At 46.8% G+C, this 14,810-nt stretch overlaps 1 protein-coding gene across 1 annotated transcript in view; it reads right to left on the reverse strand.

The window, feature by feature from the left end:
* LOC139374983 (nesprin-1-like) overlaps nt 1–14,810 on the reverse strand; it is a 141,092-nt gene that overhangs the window by 63,268 nt on the left and 63,014 nt on the right. The window contains exons 69-94 of the mRNA XM_071116288.1: nt 14,640–14,810; nt 14,010–14,336; nt 12,249–12,401; nt 11,867–12,034; nt 11,501–11,680; nt 11,193–11,339; nt 10,840–10,965; nt 10,314–10,490; nt 9,176–9,441; nt 8,417–8,666; nt 8,042–8,317; nt 6,282–7,916; nt 5,870–6,043; nt 5,413–5,576; nt 4,777–4,921; nt 4,320–4,538; nt 3,643–3,917; nt 3,190–3,355; nt 2,768–2,923; nt 2,379–2,531; nt 2,021–2,203; nt 1,589–1,726; nt 1,082–1,267; nt 687–809; nt 385–567; nt 31–174 (exon numbers count right to left, since the gene is read on the reverse strand). Coding sequence (XP_070972389.1) covers nt 31–174; nt 385–567; nt 687–809; nt 1,082–1,267; nt 1,589–1,726; nt 2,021–2,203; nt 2,379–2,531; nt 2,768–2,923; nt 3,190–3,355; nt 3,643–3,917; nt 4,320–4,538; nt 4,777–4,921; nt 5,413–5,576; nt 5,870–6,043; nt 6,282–7,916; nt 8,042–8,317; nt 8,417–8,666; nt 9,176–9,441; nt 10,314–10,490; nt 10,840–10,965; nt 11,193–11,339; nt 11,501–11,680; nt 11,867–12,034; nt 12,249–12,401; nt 14,010–14,336; nt 14,640–14,810 — 6,285 coding nt within the window. The remainder of the gene's footprint in view (nt 1–30; nt 175–384; nt 568–686; nt 810–1,081; nt 1,268–1,588; nt 1,727–2,020; nt 2,204–2,378; nt 2,532–2,767; nt 2,924–3,189; nt 3,356–3,642; nt 3,918–4,319; nt 4,539–4,776; nt 4,922–5,412; nt 5,577–5,869; nt 6,044–6,281; nt 7,917–8,041; nt 8,318–8,416; nt 8,667–9,175; nt 9,442–10,313; nt 10,491–10,839; nt 10,966–11,192; nt 11,340–11,500; nt 11,681–11,866; nt 12,035–12,248; nt 12,402–14,009; nt 14,337–14,639) is intronic.

Raw genomic sequence — 14,810 nt, forward strand, 5'->3', positions numbered from 1 at the left:
ATTCCTTTCCATTGGTAATGCTAAAAGTACCTCATGGTGTAGGATCTGAGCCTGCAGCTCCTGGATGTTGCTGGTGGGAATGGGTCGGTCCTGGATGACTCTGTGGGCGTCCTCTATCAGCCCCTGGAGGTGCCTCACCTCCTGCTCATACTGCTCATACTGCACAACAGCCTCCTACAGAAGGGACAAGAAATCAAGGAATGTTGATACTGGTGCACAATGTAGGAGGTCAACTGCTCTTGGCTTGCAGGTGTGGCCAACCGGATTCAAACCGTGACTTTCTGTGTTCCTCAAAACCTAGCCATTAGCTCGGGGGAACTAACACAAGTCTTCAGTCACAGGCAATCGAATGAATTATTCATGATTGTGCTGTGGCCTCCCTACCTGTAGAATGTTGCACTGCTGTATTGCGACATGCTGCAGCTGGCTGGCCTCCTGCTGTAGGCCCAGTGCCGTGCGACAGATAGCCAGGCCAGGCATCACCTCCTCTGGGACGCGCAGGGCGCTCTGACACAGCTGCACCGCCTGCACCTGCTGCTTGAAGCCCTCCATCTCTGACAGAAGACGCTAGGAAAACAGACAGGAGGGAACGTCACATTCTCCGCAGCAGCAGCAGCAGCAGCAGCAGCAGCAGCAGCAGCAGCAGCAGCAGCAGCAGAAGAAGAAGAAGGAGAAGGAGTAGTTACCTGTCTCTGGGCCAGTTGTTCCTTGAGACTCTGTCGGGCCAACTCAGGAGAGGTCAGTGTAGCTTGGACCTGTTCCAGAGCAACATGTAGGGTCTTCACCTCGTACTCCAGACGCTCCATACTCTGAGAGGACGACACAGGACACACACACAGGTTCATCTCAGAACCCAGAACCAAATCTTCTGAGGGCTAGCTGGCTAGCTAATCAAGTCATGCTAACTGTCTGTCACTACACATAGGTCAATCAATCAAATATATTTGTACGTACAGGTGAGAATAACACTGAAATGCTAAAAGCTATTTGACCGTCTCTGAGACTAACAACAATGCTAGAGTGAAAACAGATGCTAGGCTAAAATGCAAGGTCAGCGCATACAGTATGTCTTTGTCAGTACCTTGGCTGCGTCCTGTAGGCTCTGCAGTCGTGTCCTGATGGTCTGCTGGAGCTCCTCGGTATTGCGGCTGAGCTCACACACCTGCTGGGACATGTTCTCCGTCTGCAGCACCTCAGATAGCAGATCCACCTTCTCTCCCATGGCCTGCAGGTCCCCATGGAGCTCCCGGGACTCACGCAGCACAGACTGATGGGACAGGGAGGGGAGGGGGAAAGCACAACACAGGCAATGAATGGAATAAGAAGACACTGTTTTTGAAGAAAAAAAGGGCCAACCAGTGATGGATGGACCCTAAGAGGTGCCGGTAAATAAGAAAAGAAGTAACATCCTGGAGGGATAATGATAGGAGACAGGGGAACAGAACCCATGTTTATTTCCTTACACACACAAACACCACCAGTATTGTTGAAGATGGTACAGTGGAAGTGAACAGTGAGAGTTTCATACAGTCTCTATCAGCATTTAAATCCGGTAACTCTACATGTGTTTATTCATGTCTCCACCCACCTGGTACATCCTTATTTGCTCCTGCAGATGAGGGGAGGAGTTCCAGATGATGTTGGCCCTCACCAGGCCCTTGGCTTTCTCCGACCACCTCACTATGAAGTCCAGCATCTCACTGTACTCCTCTAGATGGGCATCGACCTAGACAGGTGAGATAACAGAGGAATTGAGGAACCAGGGAACAACAGCAGGGAAATGCATACTTTAATGACACTGACAATGTATGGGTAATGTACGTTATGGTATAAATAGCACCTTTTACAATTAAAAGTCAAATGGCCTCATATAAACATTTTGGGCTGGGCAACACAGTACATTAATGCCACCTCTTCAGTGTAACAACAACATTGTTAAAACAACAACAGTGTAACAACAAGACTTCTCATGTATATTGTGTTTTCCCCCATCAGAACATTTATACAATTGGTTCCTAACCTTTTTGAGCCAGATGGTTCTACACTCGGCCAGTCGGGCAGTGTGGTGGTGGATGTCTCCTAACTTGACTATGGCATCGCTCAGCTGTTTGGCCAAGACGGGGTTCCGTCTGCCGAACTCATGGACCGCAGTATCCAGCTCTGAGAGAGTCCGACGACAGCTCTCCAGGTCATCACAAAGACACTGAGGAGAGGAGAGAAACTCTGGGTTAAATGGACTGACCAAGATAGCAGCTCTGGGTGCTCATTCACTTTTGTATGTATTTCAGTTTACTTCCTGAATTGATTGAATTGACAAGAAATTGACCCCAAACCCTTATTCAGAGTCATATGCATGAGCATCTTCAGCTCCCGCTCACCTTGGTCTCGTCTTTAGCGTGTTCGACATCACTGGCTTTGTCTTTGAGTCTGGTGGAGATGGCTTTCATCTTCTCCGACACGTCATGGATCCTGGAACTGAAGTCCTCCTTGATGTCTCTCGTCTTCTGAATCTCTCTCTCTTTGGATAGAACCTTAAGAAATTCAGAAGAGAAACGTACAAACTTAACCCTGTAATAACTTCTCTATTTCTTAACATTTACATTAGTAAAAGATACAGTAGTTGACGTAGTAGACCGGACACAGATTAAGCCTAATCTATTTTAATCGAGATTCTCCATTGAACATGCTTTTTAGTTCATGGCTAGGCTTAATCTGTGTCCAGGAAACTGGCCCAGTGAGAAATAGCAAGCGCAAGATAGTCCGGTACCTGGTCCTCGATGGCCCCCAGTGCAAGCGACACCTCAGCCAGCTGCATGGAGATCTCTGAGGGCAGGATGGTGTACAGGTCCAGATACTTGCTCTGCTGCTGCTCAGCTATCTTATCCAAATGCTGACGGTACCCGATCACATCACTGTGCACCACCTGTACAATACATAAGAAAAACATGGTCATGCACATGTACCAAGACTCAAAAACAAGCCACTCACATAACAATTCTTTAATTTACGCCATAGCTAGCCTTGATCCCAGCCTGAGACTACGCCTTAGCACACAGTAGTACTTGATACAACAATTGAGTAAATGCATAAAGGAATTTTGCATTTGCAAAAATGGCAAAAAAGGATGTGATCATGTGTTAGATTGTGTTTACTCAATCTCTTGTTCCATAGGGTTAGTCAGCGGCTTACCTCCAGCTCCTGTAGCAGAGCATCCATATCTGGGGTAGGGTTGAGAAGCAGCTCCCTGGTCTCCTGGATCCAGGCTTTGACCACACTCAGGTTCTTCTCCACCTCCTCTCTATCCCTCAGCTCCATCCCAGCCTGGCTACGCTTGGTACGCGCCTGCTGCAGCAGACTGGTGGAGAGACATAAAACCACTCAGCTCCATTATTCTGTTCCTAAGATATTTGAACTGTTTTTGAACCGGAGGGTTGGGAAATACAGAAGACACATTTTCACTTGTAACTAAATGGACAATTATCTCTCTTATTCTGTTCAATGCAAACAACAACTGATCTAATTCCTGAGTTGCCAATCCATCTGTTGTGCAAATGCTAAACATAGGCTCGATTGCCAGACTCATGGAGCTCCACAGCGGCTGTGGGAAGAGACCACGCAAAACCTAACAATCTTGATCCACACCTTTCCATGCGGTCTTGTACAGCTCTGATCTCCTTGAGACTGGGCAGTTCGTCCTGTTCGGAGGTGGGGGATGGTGAGGGGACCTCCACGTCATGGAGCAGGCTGAGGGCGTACTGACGCAGCAGGGTGAGGGAGGACAGCTCCCTCTCCATGTCCTGGATCAGCAGCTCATGCTGGTCCAACACAGACTGCAAGGTAGCCTTGGAGGCCTTCTCCACAGCACAGTCTATCACACGGCTCTGAAGCTCATCCACCATGTTCCTCAGCTTCACCATCTGAAAGGAACACAGGCGGGGGAAATCTAGACAGTGTGCTGAACCTGTAATGACTTGTTGATAAAGCATCATTGTTAGCTTCTACTATGGAGTAGTGTACACTCTTTAGAGAACCTTTACGGCAGACAGCAACAAAGGGCATAAGGGGAACAAATAAATAATCCAGAAAGTGCTGATAGTATACTGTTTAGTTCCCTTTCAGTCAGCATACTGCACAACGGACAGCTATGAGGATTGCACTCTTGTCCCCCTAACTGTGTTGTACCTCGTACCTCGTACCTCCTTAGGGAACAGGAGTTATATTCATGGACTTAGGTTGATATTATGGTCTTCTCCACTGTTTATTCGCGAACACACTGTACTCACACTCACAGTCCCATGTTTCTGTGTAGCCTACTATACCTTCTCCCTGAAGGTCCTCCACTCCTGGGCCGTGTCCTCTAGGACCCTCTCCTGCCCTCGTGCTACGCTGCGTAACCGGGTCCAGCGCTGCCACACCGTGGTCATGGAGCGGCTGATGGTGGCCTTGCTGGCGTCACTACCCACCAGCTCCAGCTGGGATGCCTGCTCCTCCAGCCCGGTCAGCTTCTCCTGGAACCCATTCACCATCGACACCAGGGACTGGCAGGGAGGGAGGAGAGGAGGAAATATACACACAAGAGAAGAGTTGCGGTCCGTTCACACATTATGGGTGTTCATAAATAAAGTATAATCATTACTTCTTTGTGCTTTGATTACTAAAGATGAACGTTCAATGACGCTATCATGTGGCTAATTATGCGGCCATTAGCAAAATGTATCAAGTAATGTAAAAGTCAAAACAGAAGAAAATCATTATTTTCCCATGGTCCTCTTTTACCCTATGACTCCTGAGCTTCTCCTCTGCTTCCAGAAAGGTGGCAGCCTTGGCGGTGGAGAACTCAGTCAGCTTCTTCTCTGCCTCGTTCATCAGTTCAATCACTGTCTGCCTCGTCTCCTGGTAGGACTTCCACTGGGCAACACAGCTAGGGACAACACAGGACAGTCAATTTAATTCAATTCCATTCCAACTTTATTGTACCAGTAAGGAAATGCATGGTGCAGCCAAGTATTTACAGAATCATTTTAAGCATTAAGGCCAAGGAGATGTGGTATATGGGCAATATACCACGGCTAGACCACGGCTAGGGGCTGTTCTTATATGCATGACACAATAAAGCCATTGGCTGTGCTATATTGTCCATATACCACAAACCCCTGAGGTACCTTATTGCTATTATAAAACGGGTTATAATATAATAGCAATAACAGTAAAAAGCTGTCTGTCTGTATTATATTAACACTAAATTGCCCATCTCTGTACCAAGGTCTCTCTCTCTGTATTCAACACTTGTAAAACCATATTGTCCATGCACAAATGGTTTTAAGTCGCTTTGGATGAAAGTGTCCACTAAATGGCATATATTATATGTCCATATTTTGGTTACAATTGAACTTTTTCCTTTACTTCCTGTACCTGATCAGGACGTCCTGATGACACTGCAGCTGATCTCGGACCTCCACTCCTCTCTGCTGAGCAGACTCCACACTCAGCCTAAGCTGCTCCTTGGCTGAAGGGTTAACCAGGTTCTCCAGCTGGGGGGGCAGAGCCTCCAACTCCTGCAGGTGGCCCAAGAACTCCTACCACGAGGCACAGGGAGAGAACATGGTAAAGGGAGAAAATAATTACGTTTTTTTTTTTTTTTAAGGGCACACCAAAAAAATCACTCTTGAATATATGTTGCAATTGAAGCTTTGTTTCAGTTTGCTTAACCTCTTAGCAACATGTCCTAATAGACCACACTTTATTTAGTCCTGACAAAGGCCCGTCGAAAACGTCCTATTAAACTAAACACTTTGGGAGCGTTATACCATTGCGCGGATTCATTTTTTGCTCTACATTATCCACCCGGACAAGTTATTGGAGCACCCACCTGCTCCGAGGCCATGATGTCTTCCTGCTGGCGTAGACATTCCTCATAGTTCTCTACGTCCACCCCCAGGCTGGCTAGTTGTAGGAAGGCCACTGCGTCCTCCAGCCACTCACACGCTGACTGCATCCGGAAGTGGTACTTCTGACACAACGCTAAGGCCTGCTCCAGGGTGATCTGGAGAACAGACAGGGAAGGGAAATGGTGAGTAATAGATGTCAACAAACAGGCTATGTTATTGTCACTATTACTCCCTCACAGCGTATAAAAATTCCAGAAACGTTCGCAAAGTTCCCAGATGAAATCCTTCAACTGAGATTTTATAAACACCTAGGAGATTTTGGAAAGTTTCCAGACTTTTGCAACCCCACTCCCTTATATTATAATACATCGAGACAATATGATATCACTTCACCTGTTTGGAGCTCAGAGCCTGTTGGACATCAGCCTGTAGTTTGGCCATCTCCTCCAGGCTCAAGTCAACATGGGCTGGGACCAGCTCATTGGCGCTGGTGTACTTCTGTTTCTCCCTGCTGCTCAGGGCCGCCACGATCCTCAGCCTGGACTGGACCTCTTCCTGCATAATCTGCTGCTTCCTGATCTCCTCCTGGACCTTCTCTACCCTCACGTCCACCACCACAGCACAGTCCAGCTCATCCCTGATTTGCTGCAGCCAGTCCAGGGTCCGCTTCACCTCCGTCTCAAAGTCTTTACTCTGGACAAACCTATTCTCACACTCCACTATCAGCTCCCCTACGGCAGACTGCAGGGACTGCAGCTCCTCCTGCCACAAGACCACCTGTTCTCTGGAGGCCTCGTGGGCAGCCTGGTCCAGCTGAGGAGCCAGGTTGTTCATCTGCTCCATGAGTCTAGAAAGATGAGAGCTGGCGCCCTGGAGACTCCCGGCCAGGGCGTGGTAGTTCTTCAGCCTCTCCTCCGCCGACTGAGTCTCTGCGTTGACCTTGACCAGCTGTTCTTTGGTAGCCTTCAGCTCTGAGTCTACCTGCATGGCCATGGCCTTGTGGTCCTCGAAGGACTCCAGCGTGTCGTCGAGGTGCTCCACCCGCTGTTCGATGAGCCTCTTGAGCCCATTGTAGAGGCTCACCAGCTGGGTCATCTCTTCAGGCCGCCAGGGTTGACCGGTGCTTCGGAATCCTTCTTTCTTCTGGTTTAGTTCACTGACAGCCAGACCAAGGTTGCTCAGATCAACCTGAAGAGCTTTGTAATCGTTCTGTAAACTGACAACCTCCTCTGTCTGTAGACCGACAGGCTGAGTCCCCAAGTTATGGAACTGCTCCTCAAGCTCCTTCAACGCATTATGTGTTACATCTATGAAGGAGGCATACTCCTTTCTGGATAGAATGGCCTGTTCAATCTTCTCCTGTTTCTCTTTGGCCAGAGCCAGTATGCTATTGTATTGCTGTGGGAGAGCATTGAGTTTCTCGTCCAAGTAACAGTGGTCCACTTCATTCAGAGTGGGAAGGATCTCCTGACCAGCTCTCTGGACGATCAGTAGGAGGTTTTCATATTCCATCGCCTGCTCTACTATCTGCTGGTACTTCAACAGCTGCACGTTCAGCTCCAAGTCACCATTCATGAGGTTAATCTCAGGGAAGGTCACTATGTCTGCCTGTTTCAACCACTGACATGTCTTCTCCAGGTCTGCCTTGAAGTACTTTCTGGAGACAAGCACCTTTTCAAGCTCCTGCAGCCTCTGACCACACTTCTGCAGGGCCTTCTCAAAGATGTTCTGCAGCTCCTGCAGCTTGGTGAGCATCTCAACCTTCTCGTCCTCGGTGGCGTCCCTCATCAGGTCTCTGCCTTGGGACCACAGGGAGGTCAACTCGCTCTGGTAGGCCTTTAGGCTGCTCTGGATGTTCCTGCAGGTTCGCACCTGCTTGGCCAGGTCGTCAGGTAGCAGGGCGATGTACTCCTCTGCCTGGGCCTTCTTCTCATTCTGCTGAACCCAGGTGATGGACTGGTTGACAGCCTGCAGGAACTGTGTTCTCTCTGTGAAGGCCTTGCTGAGGTGCTTCCTCCTCTGGGCCACCTTTATTTTATTTACACAATATAGACATGTAAAACAGTATAAGCATAAGTTAAACAGGCATGTGCAAGTGTCAGAAACCCAAATAGTATTTTATTTTATTTTTAAACACACAAAAAAACACCCACCTTCACACTGAGTGACTCCACCTCAGCCTGGGTGTCTGAGATGAGCTGCTGCAGGCGCTGGCGCTCGTTGAGCCCCAGGTGAGCCAGGACGCGGTCAGCGTCGTTCATGGCCTGGGCCAGAAGCAGCTGCTTAGCCTCCAGTTCACTGCAGATGCTGAGGTGGTCAAACAGGAAGCTTTGGGACAACTCTGGAGGAGGACTCATCTTCATGGCTTCAGACAGGGCAGGCTGCTGCTCCTCGGCCCACTCCCTGGCCTCCCTCAGACGGGCCTCCACCTGATTAGAATAAAATAGATACTTAATTGCCCATAGGTTAGACCAGAAAGGTGTCTTCTGCCTTTCCCAACACTCCCCTCCCCCCACACACACACACACCTGGGCCATGTCCTCCAAGGTCAGCACCGAGTCCTGGATCTTCCTGTCGATGAGACTCTGTAGCTGGGCCCAACGCTGCTCGAAGTGGCTGATTTGCTCTTTGACCAGCTCTTTATCATCAAGATTCAGATGGTAGATGACTTTCTGCCTCTGGTCCTTCAGGTCCTCCAGAGTTCCCTTCTGGTCTCTGAGAGCCACGGAAAGTTTTTTCAACGCCTCCAAGTGCTCAGATGAACTTTCAGCATCAGTCCTTGGAGAGAGAAATAATATATTCAATGACTAGATTTCACAATAACAATTTTTCAAAGCTAACACACATTCTAGTGATGAAGAAGTATTTGAGACCCATTGTCATGGTTTTTAGAATGTTGGTACAGCTCCCGAACTCTTAAGCCATGTTACCACTGTCATGGCAACTATGATTATTCAGCTATTCCACATAGAGTCAGTCTTCTATGTGCTCTGGAGACTGATCCCACATCAATATACTTTTGCTATGAAAGGGACCGCTCACTCACTAGCAACCCACATAGCAACAAGACTGGCTGGGATTTGGCCATACAGAACCAAATATATTTTAAGTTGTTGCTTTTTTGTGATTGTTATCAATACATAAAGTAATCACTTTAATAGTGTATTGTGATACTATTACGGGTGAAATCAGAGCAAAGTTATTGCAATACACCCATATTGCATACACTTCTAGTTCCCATCCTGTAGTAACTCAGTTGTGCGTTTCAGATAGATAGATGACCCCACCTGGCCAGGTTGTCCCACTCCTTGGACACCTGCTCAAACAGTGCCTCCATGGCTGTGATGCAGTCGTGGTACTCCTGAGTCCTCTGAAGGTCTTCCTGCCTCTGATCCTTCAGCCTGTTAGCCTGGTGACACAGCTCCAGCCAGGAGTGGCTCAGACGCCCTACTTCCCCATGCTCCGGGCTGGCCTGGCCCTCAGTCAGACGATTCACACTCTCTGTCATCCTGGTTAGGGTGGCTTGTTTACTCTGCAGCTGATTGCTAAACTCCTGTTGGAGAGAGTAGAGAAACATTAATTGGATTTGATCAATGTGCATGTTTTGTCTCATGCTGTGTTAGTGGTTTGTATGTGAGCAACACCATAAATCGGTGAAAATGAAATTGACAATTACACATTTTCATCTAAATTAAGATTTGTATTTATTAATCTGGCTGATCAGAGAAGTATTTTTAAAGAAGGTAGGGAAGATGGGAGTGCAACCTGGACTCGGGGGTAGACGTAACATAGTAAACAATAATCAGGGTCACTCAAATTAGAATGATATGTTACGTTTGGTATGTAATGTGGATGTCCATCATCCATTTTGTATGAAATGTTACGAATTGCAATTCGAATGATACGTTACGAATTACAATTTGTTGAGGCTAACCTTAACTAGGTGGCTAACGTTATCTAGGCTAGTGGTTAGGGTTAGGGGTTAAGGTTAGGAGTTAGGTTAAAAGGTTATGGTTAGGGTTAGGGGAAAGGTTAGCTAACATGCTAAACAGTTGCAAAGTATCTCAAAAGTAGTAAATAGTTGCAAAGTTGCTAATTAGTTCAACTGCTAAAGTTTTCCGTCATGAGATTCGAACACGCAACCTATGGGTTGCTAGACGTTCACGTTATACGCCGACCAACCACCCTCCTTTCGTTTTTACCTTAAGTAACCTTCTGTCTTATGTAAACATACCAAATGTAACATATCATACTAATTTGAGTGTCCCGGATTTTCGTTTACTATGTTACATCTAGTCTATGAGACCACTCTGGGGAGTGGGACCCTGCTCCCTAAACTTCTTCTTTCTTCGTTAACTCTGCACATTGCAGTCTATGCTCCTATGTGGTTTGTTGGTGACAACGTTTGGACCATAAGATCTCTACCTTGGCCTGGGTGAGCATGTTGTGGGCGATCTTGGTCTCGAGCTCGGCTGGTCTTCTGGAGAGACTGAGGAGCTGCTGCTCCATGTCCTGGAACAGACCAGACAGCTCCTGCTTCTGCTCCTTTATCTCCTTCCAGCCCTCCGACAGCCCCTGGGAGCTAGACATCCTCTCCTCGATCTGTACAGTACACGGTACAGTGTACAACAACATGAAGTATACAGCAGAGCGCACAACAACATGAAGTCAAAGTATTGAACATGGGATTGTTTAATTGTGATACTTTATGTACATCTGCTTTATGATGTCTTTACTGGTTGTTGTATGCCTATTTACAGGCCTACATAATTTCCCTGAACTCTCACGCCCTAAACTAATGTTGTTTTTATTGTGAGAGATTGTGAGAGTAAGGTGTATGAATTACATATGGCAAATACTTGAAACTCATGGTGAAAACCCTGTTGTCAATATGGTAAGGATGATGTGATGATGACCAGAAGTGAATGTACGGTAAGACCAGCCCACACACCGTGTGTTTGACCCGCTGGACCTCAGCAACAGTGACTCTCACAGCATCATCAGATAGGTCACACACAGAACACACCAGGTCCAGGTATGTACTGGCCTGCTCCTGTAGAGCCCTGTAGTGCTTCACCTGTACAGGTAATATACAAACAAATGTAATCAGCTTGATAAAACATTTTCATTTGTTAATTTCCCCTATTTACCCAGGTTTTCCCATTGAAGCAGAGCCTTCTATTTTCAAATGACCACGAAACTCCAAAATCCTATGGCATAACATTGCCATGAAAAAAAACATTATTGTGTCATTTGATTCTCGTTCTCTGCCTATAAAAGAGCAGGGAGCAGTCAGTCAGGAACCTGTTTGAGGGCCTCCTGCAGGCCAGAGGGAGGTTGACAATGCAGCCGGAGCTCCTCATGGACAGTGGAGAGCCAGGTCTGGCACTGCTGCAGAGTGTCCTGGTGACTGACATGTTTCTGCAGCTCCCTGTCAAGACTTTGGTACACCTGATGAAGCAGACACAGACACACAGAGACAAGTGAAGAGATGGAGCCGGTAAGTGAGTAGAGTAGTGTAGCGTAGAGCAGATCAGAGTAGAGTATAGTAGATTAGAGTAGAGCAGAACAGAGCAGGTTAGCTTAGATTAGAGTGTTAGTATAGTACTCACACGCTGTGCAGTGCTGCAGATGGCTGAGTAACTGTCTCTGGTGCCCTGCTGGTGAGCCTGGACCTGCTGGCTGATCTTAGCCTGGACCTGGTCTGTAGTACAGTTGGACATCAGGTCATCTCCCTTCTCCTTCAGACTGGTCAGGCGCTCCTCGAAGCTAGCTATCTCCTCCATGATTGCCTGAGAAGAAATGTGACAGACAAGGGTTATGATTATAAACCCCAAACTTCTAAATTGCCATTTTAGAATGCTGGTTTAGAACTTCAGAAGCATAATTCCAGTATCACGCAAACAGGTGTTATTGCATAATTTCATTCTCATGGATTCTCATACAGTTCCAATTCATAATTTAATGAATATACTCACCTTGTGCCGAGCTAGTTGCTGTGTGGCCGTCTCCATGCTGCAAGTCTGCATGGAGTCTGAGGTGACCAGCCTACTGGACATCTGAAGGAGCCACTTCTCCACCTCCTGAAGCTCACTGCTGTAGCCCTCATGCTCCTTCACCAACTCCATCAGAGTCTGAACCTGGCCCTGTAAATAGTACAGGATTACTTTGTTTTTACCTTATAGACAAAGCTACAGTGGCTGTCTCAGCCACCACATCAATCAGGTAGGACAATAACACATTTTGGTTGCATGCTTTAAGTAGCTAGCTAGTCTGTCACAAGAGACTAGACAACCACAAACCAAGGAAGCTCTCTAATACTTTAAAAGTGAATCATGTGTACTGTAGTAGAACACCTACCCTGGCTGCAGTGCAGAGGTCCTGGTAGTCTGTCTGTAGTCTGCTCATGTTGTCCCTGATGGTAGAGTCGCGGACCGAATCCAGCAGAGCCTCTCCTTTCTCAACCACAGACCTCACTGCTGACTCGTGAGACTGCACTGTCTGCTGGATCGTCTATGTACGAGGAAAAACATCCTTTGAATGTCAATAATGAATCAGTTGTTGATGATATGTCTATTTTTACAAAGCACACATAGATACAGTTGAAGTCAGAAGTTTACATACACCTTAGACAAATACGTTTAAACTCAGTTTTTTACAATTCCTGACATTTAATCCCAGTAAAAATTCCCTGTTTTAGGTCAGTTAGGATCACCACTTTATTTTAAGAATGTGAAATGTCAGAATAATAGTAGAGAGAATTATTTCTTTCAGCTTTTATTTCTTTCATCACATTCCCAGTGGGTCAATAGTTATTGCCTTTAAATTGTTGAACTTGGGTCAAACGTTTCGGGTAGCCTTCCACAAGCTTCCCACAATAAGTTGGATGAATTTTGGCCCATTCCTCCTGACAGGGCTGGTGTAACTGAGTCAGGTTTGTAGGCCTCCTTGCTCGCACACACTTTTTCAGTTCTGCCCACAAATGTTCTATAGGACTGAGGTCAGGGCTTTGTGATGACCAGTCCAATACCTTGACTTTGTTGTCCTTAAGCCATTTTGCAACAACTTTGGAAGTATGCTTGAGGTCCTTGTCCATTTGGAAGACCCATTTGCGACCAAGCTTTAACTTCCTGACAGATGTCTTGAGATGTTGCTTCAATATATCCACATAATTTATCTTGCCTCATGATGCCATCTATTTTGTGAAGTGCACCAGTCCCTCCTGCAGCAAAGCACCCCCACAACATGATGCTGCCACCCCCGTACGGTTGGGATGGTGTTCTTCGGCTTGCAAGCCTCCCCCTTTTTCCTCCAAACATAACGATGGTCATTATGGCTAAACAGTTTTATTTTTGTTTCATCAGACCAGAGGACATTTCTCCAAAAAGTACAATATTTGTCCCCAAGTGCAGTTGCAAACCGTAGTCTGGCGTTTTTATGGCGGTTTTGGAGCAGTGGCTTCTTCCTTGCTGAGCGAGCGGCCTTTCAGGTTACGTCGATATAGAACTTGTTTAACTGTGGATATAGATACTTTTGTACCTGTTTCCTCCAGCATCTTCACAAGGTCATTTGCTGTTGTTCTGGGATTGATTTGCACTTTTGACGGCTGCGTGGTCCCATGGTTTGTACAGATGAACGTGGTACCTTCAGGCGTTTGGAAATTGCTCCCAAGGATGAACCAGACTTGTGGAGAGCTACAATTTATTTTCTGAGGTCTTGGCTGATTTCTTTTGATTTTCCAATGATGTCAAGCAAAGAGGCACTGAGTTTGAAGGTCGGCCTTGAAATACATCCACAGGTACACCTCCAATTGACTCAAATGATGTCAATTAGCCTTTTAGAAGCTTCTAAAGCCATGACCTCATTTTGGGGGGGTTTCCAAGCTGTTTAAAGGCAGAGTCAACTTAGTGTATGTAAACTTCTGACCCACTGGAATTGTGATACAGTGAATTATAAGTGAAATAATCTGTCTGTAAACAATTTTTGGAAAAATGACTTGTGTCATGCACAAAGTAGATGTCCTAACTGACTTGCCAAAACTATAGTTTTAACAAGTTTTAATGACTCCAACCTAAATGTATGTAAACTTCCGACTCCAACTGTAGATAGATCTGTTCATACCTTGTATTTGGCTAACTGGGCCTTCTTCTGATAGAGCTCAGCTTTGGGTTCAACAGGCATCCCTAGCAGAGCCTTGGTCTCTGTGAGCCACTGAGCCTGGGCCTTGTACTTGTCCAGGAAGTCTTTGGAAAGGGAGATGCATTTCTCCAGCGAGCTGTGTTCAGTGCGTAGCCCAACCATGAGGCCCTCTAACTGGGAGAGATGGGCGTCCACCTCCTCCCTCAGCTGGTCTGCCTCTGGTTCCTCCAGGAAGGCCATGGCTCGCTCCGTCTTCTCACGCATCGTCCTCAGGAAGCTGTGGCCCTGCTCCATGTCACCCTGCAGAACCTAGAGGACAGACACACATATACATAGAAAGAAAGCAGAAACCATTATGCCTGGGACCATAACGTTCTTAGAGGATGAAGCAAAGCAAAGGGAGTTAAAGCCTTGGGAGTGTCACTGCAATGCTAAAACACACTAGGTCCGCACTCACAAGTAGTTCAAAAGAGCTTACTTTTGCTACGCTAACAGTTGTTGTCTACCAACTAAGTCACTTGAGGCATGGCTTCCATTTAGCTGAAGCTCAGACTGTAGTCTCTCTTATGCCAGGCTCAAGGCAGTGGCTGTAAGAGGAGACTATAACTGTACCTCCAGTTTCTTCTTCTTCCTCTCCATGGTAACACGGTCCACTACGTCGATGCTGATGGCCACGGTGCTGAAGTTGTTCTTGGCAGAGCTCAGCCAATCAGAGAAGGTACTGAACACACTCTGGGCCTCCTCTATGCAATACACCTCCTCCTGCAGCTGCTTGATGCTCTC

Source organism: Oncorhynchus clarkii, chromosome 19 (genome assembly GCF_045791955.1).
Source record: "Oncorhynchus clarkii lewisi isolate Uvic-CL-2024 chromosome 19, UVic_Ocla_1.0, whole genome shotgun sequence".
Taxonomy (NCBI): domain Eukaryota; kingdom Metazoa; phylum Chordata; class Actinopteri; order Salmoniformes; family Salmonidae; genus Oncorhynchus; species Oncorhynchus clarkii.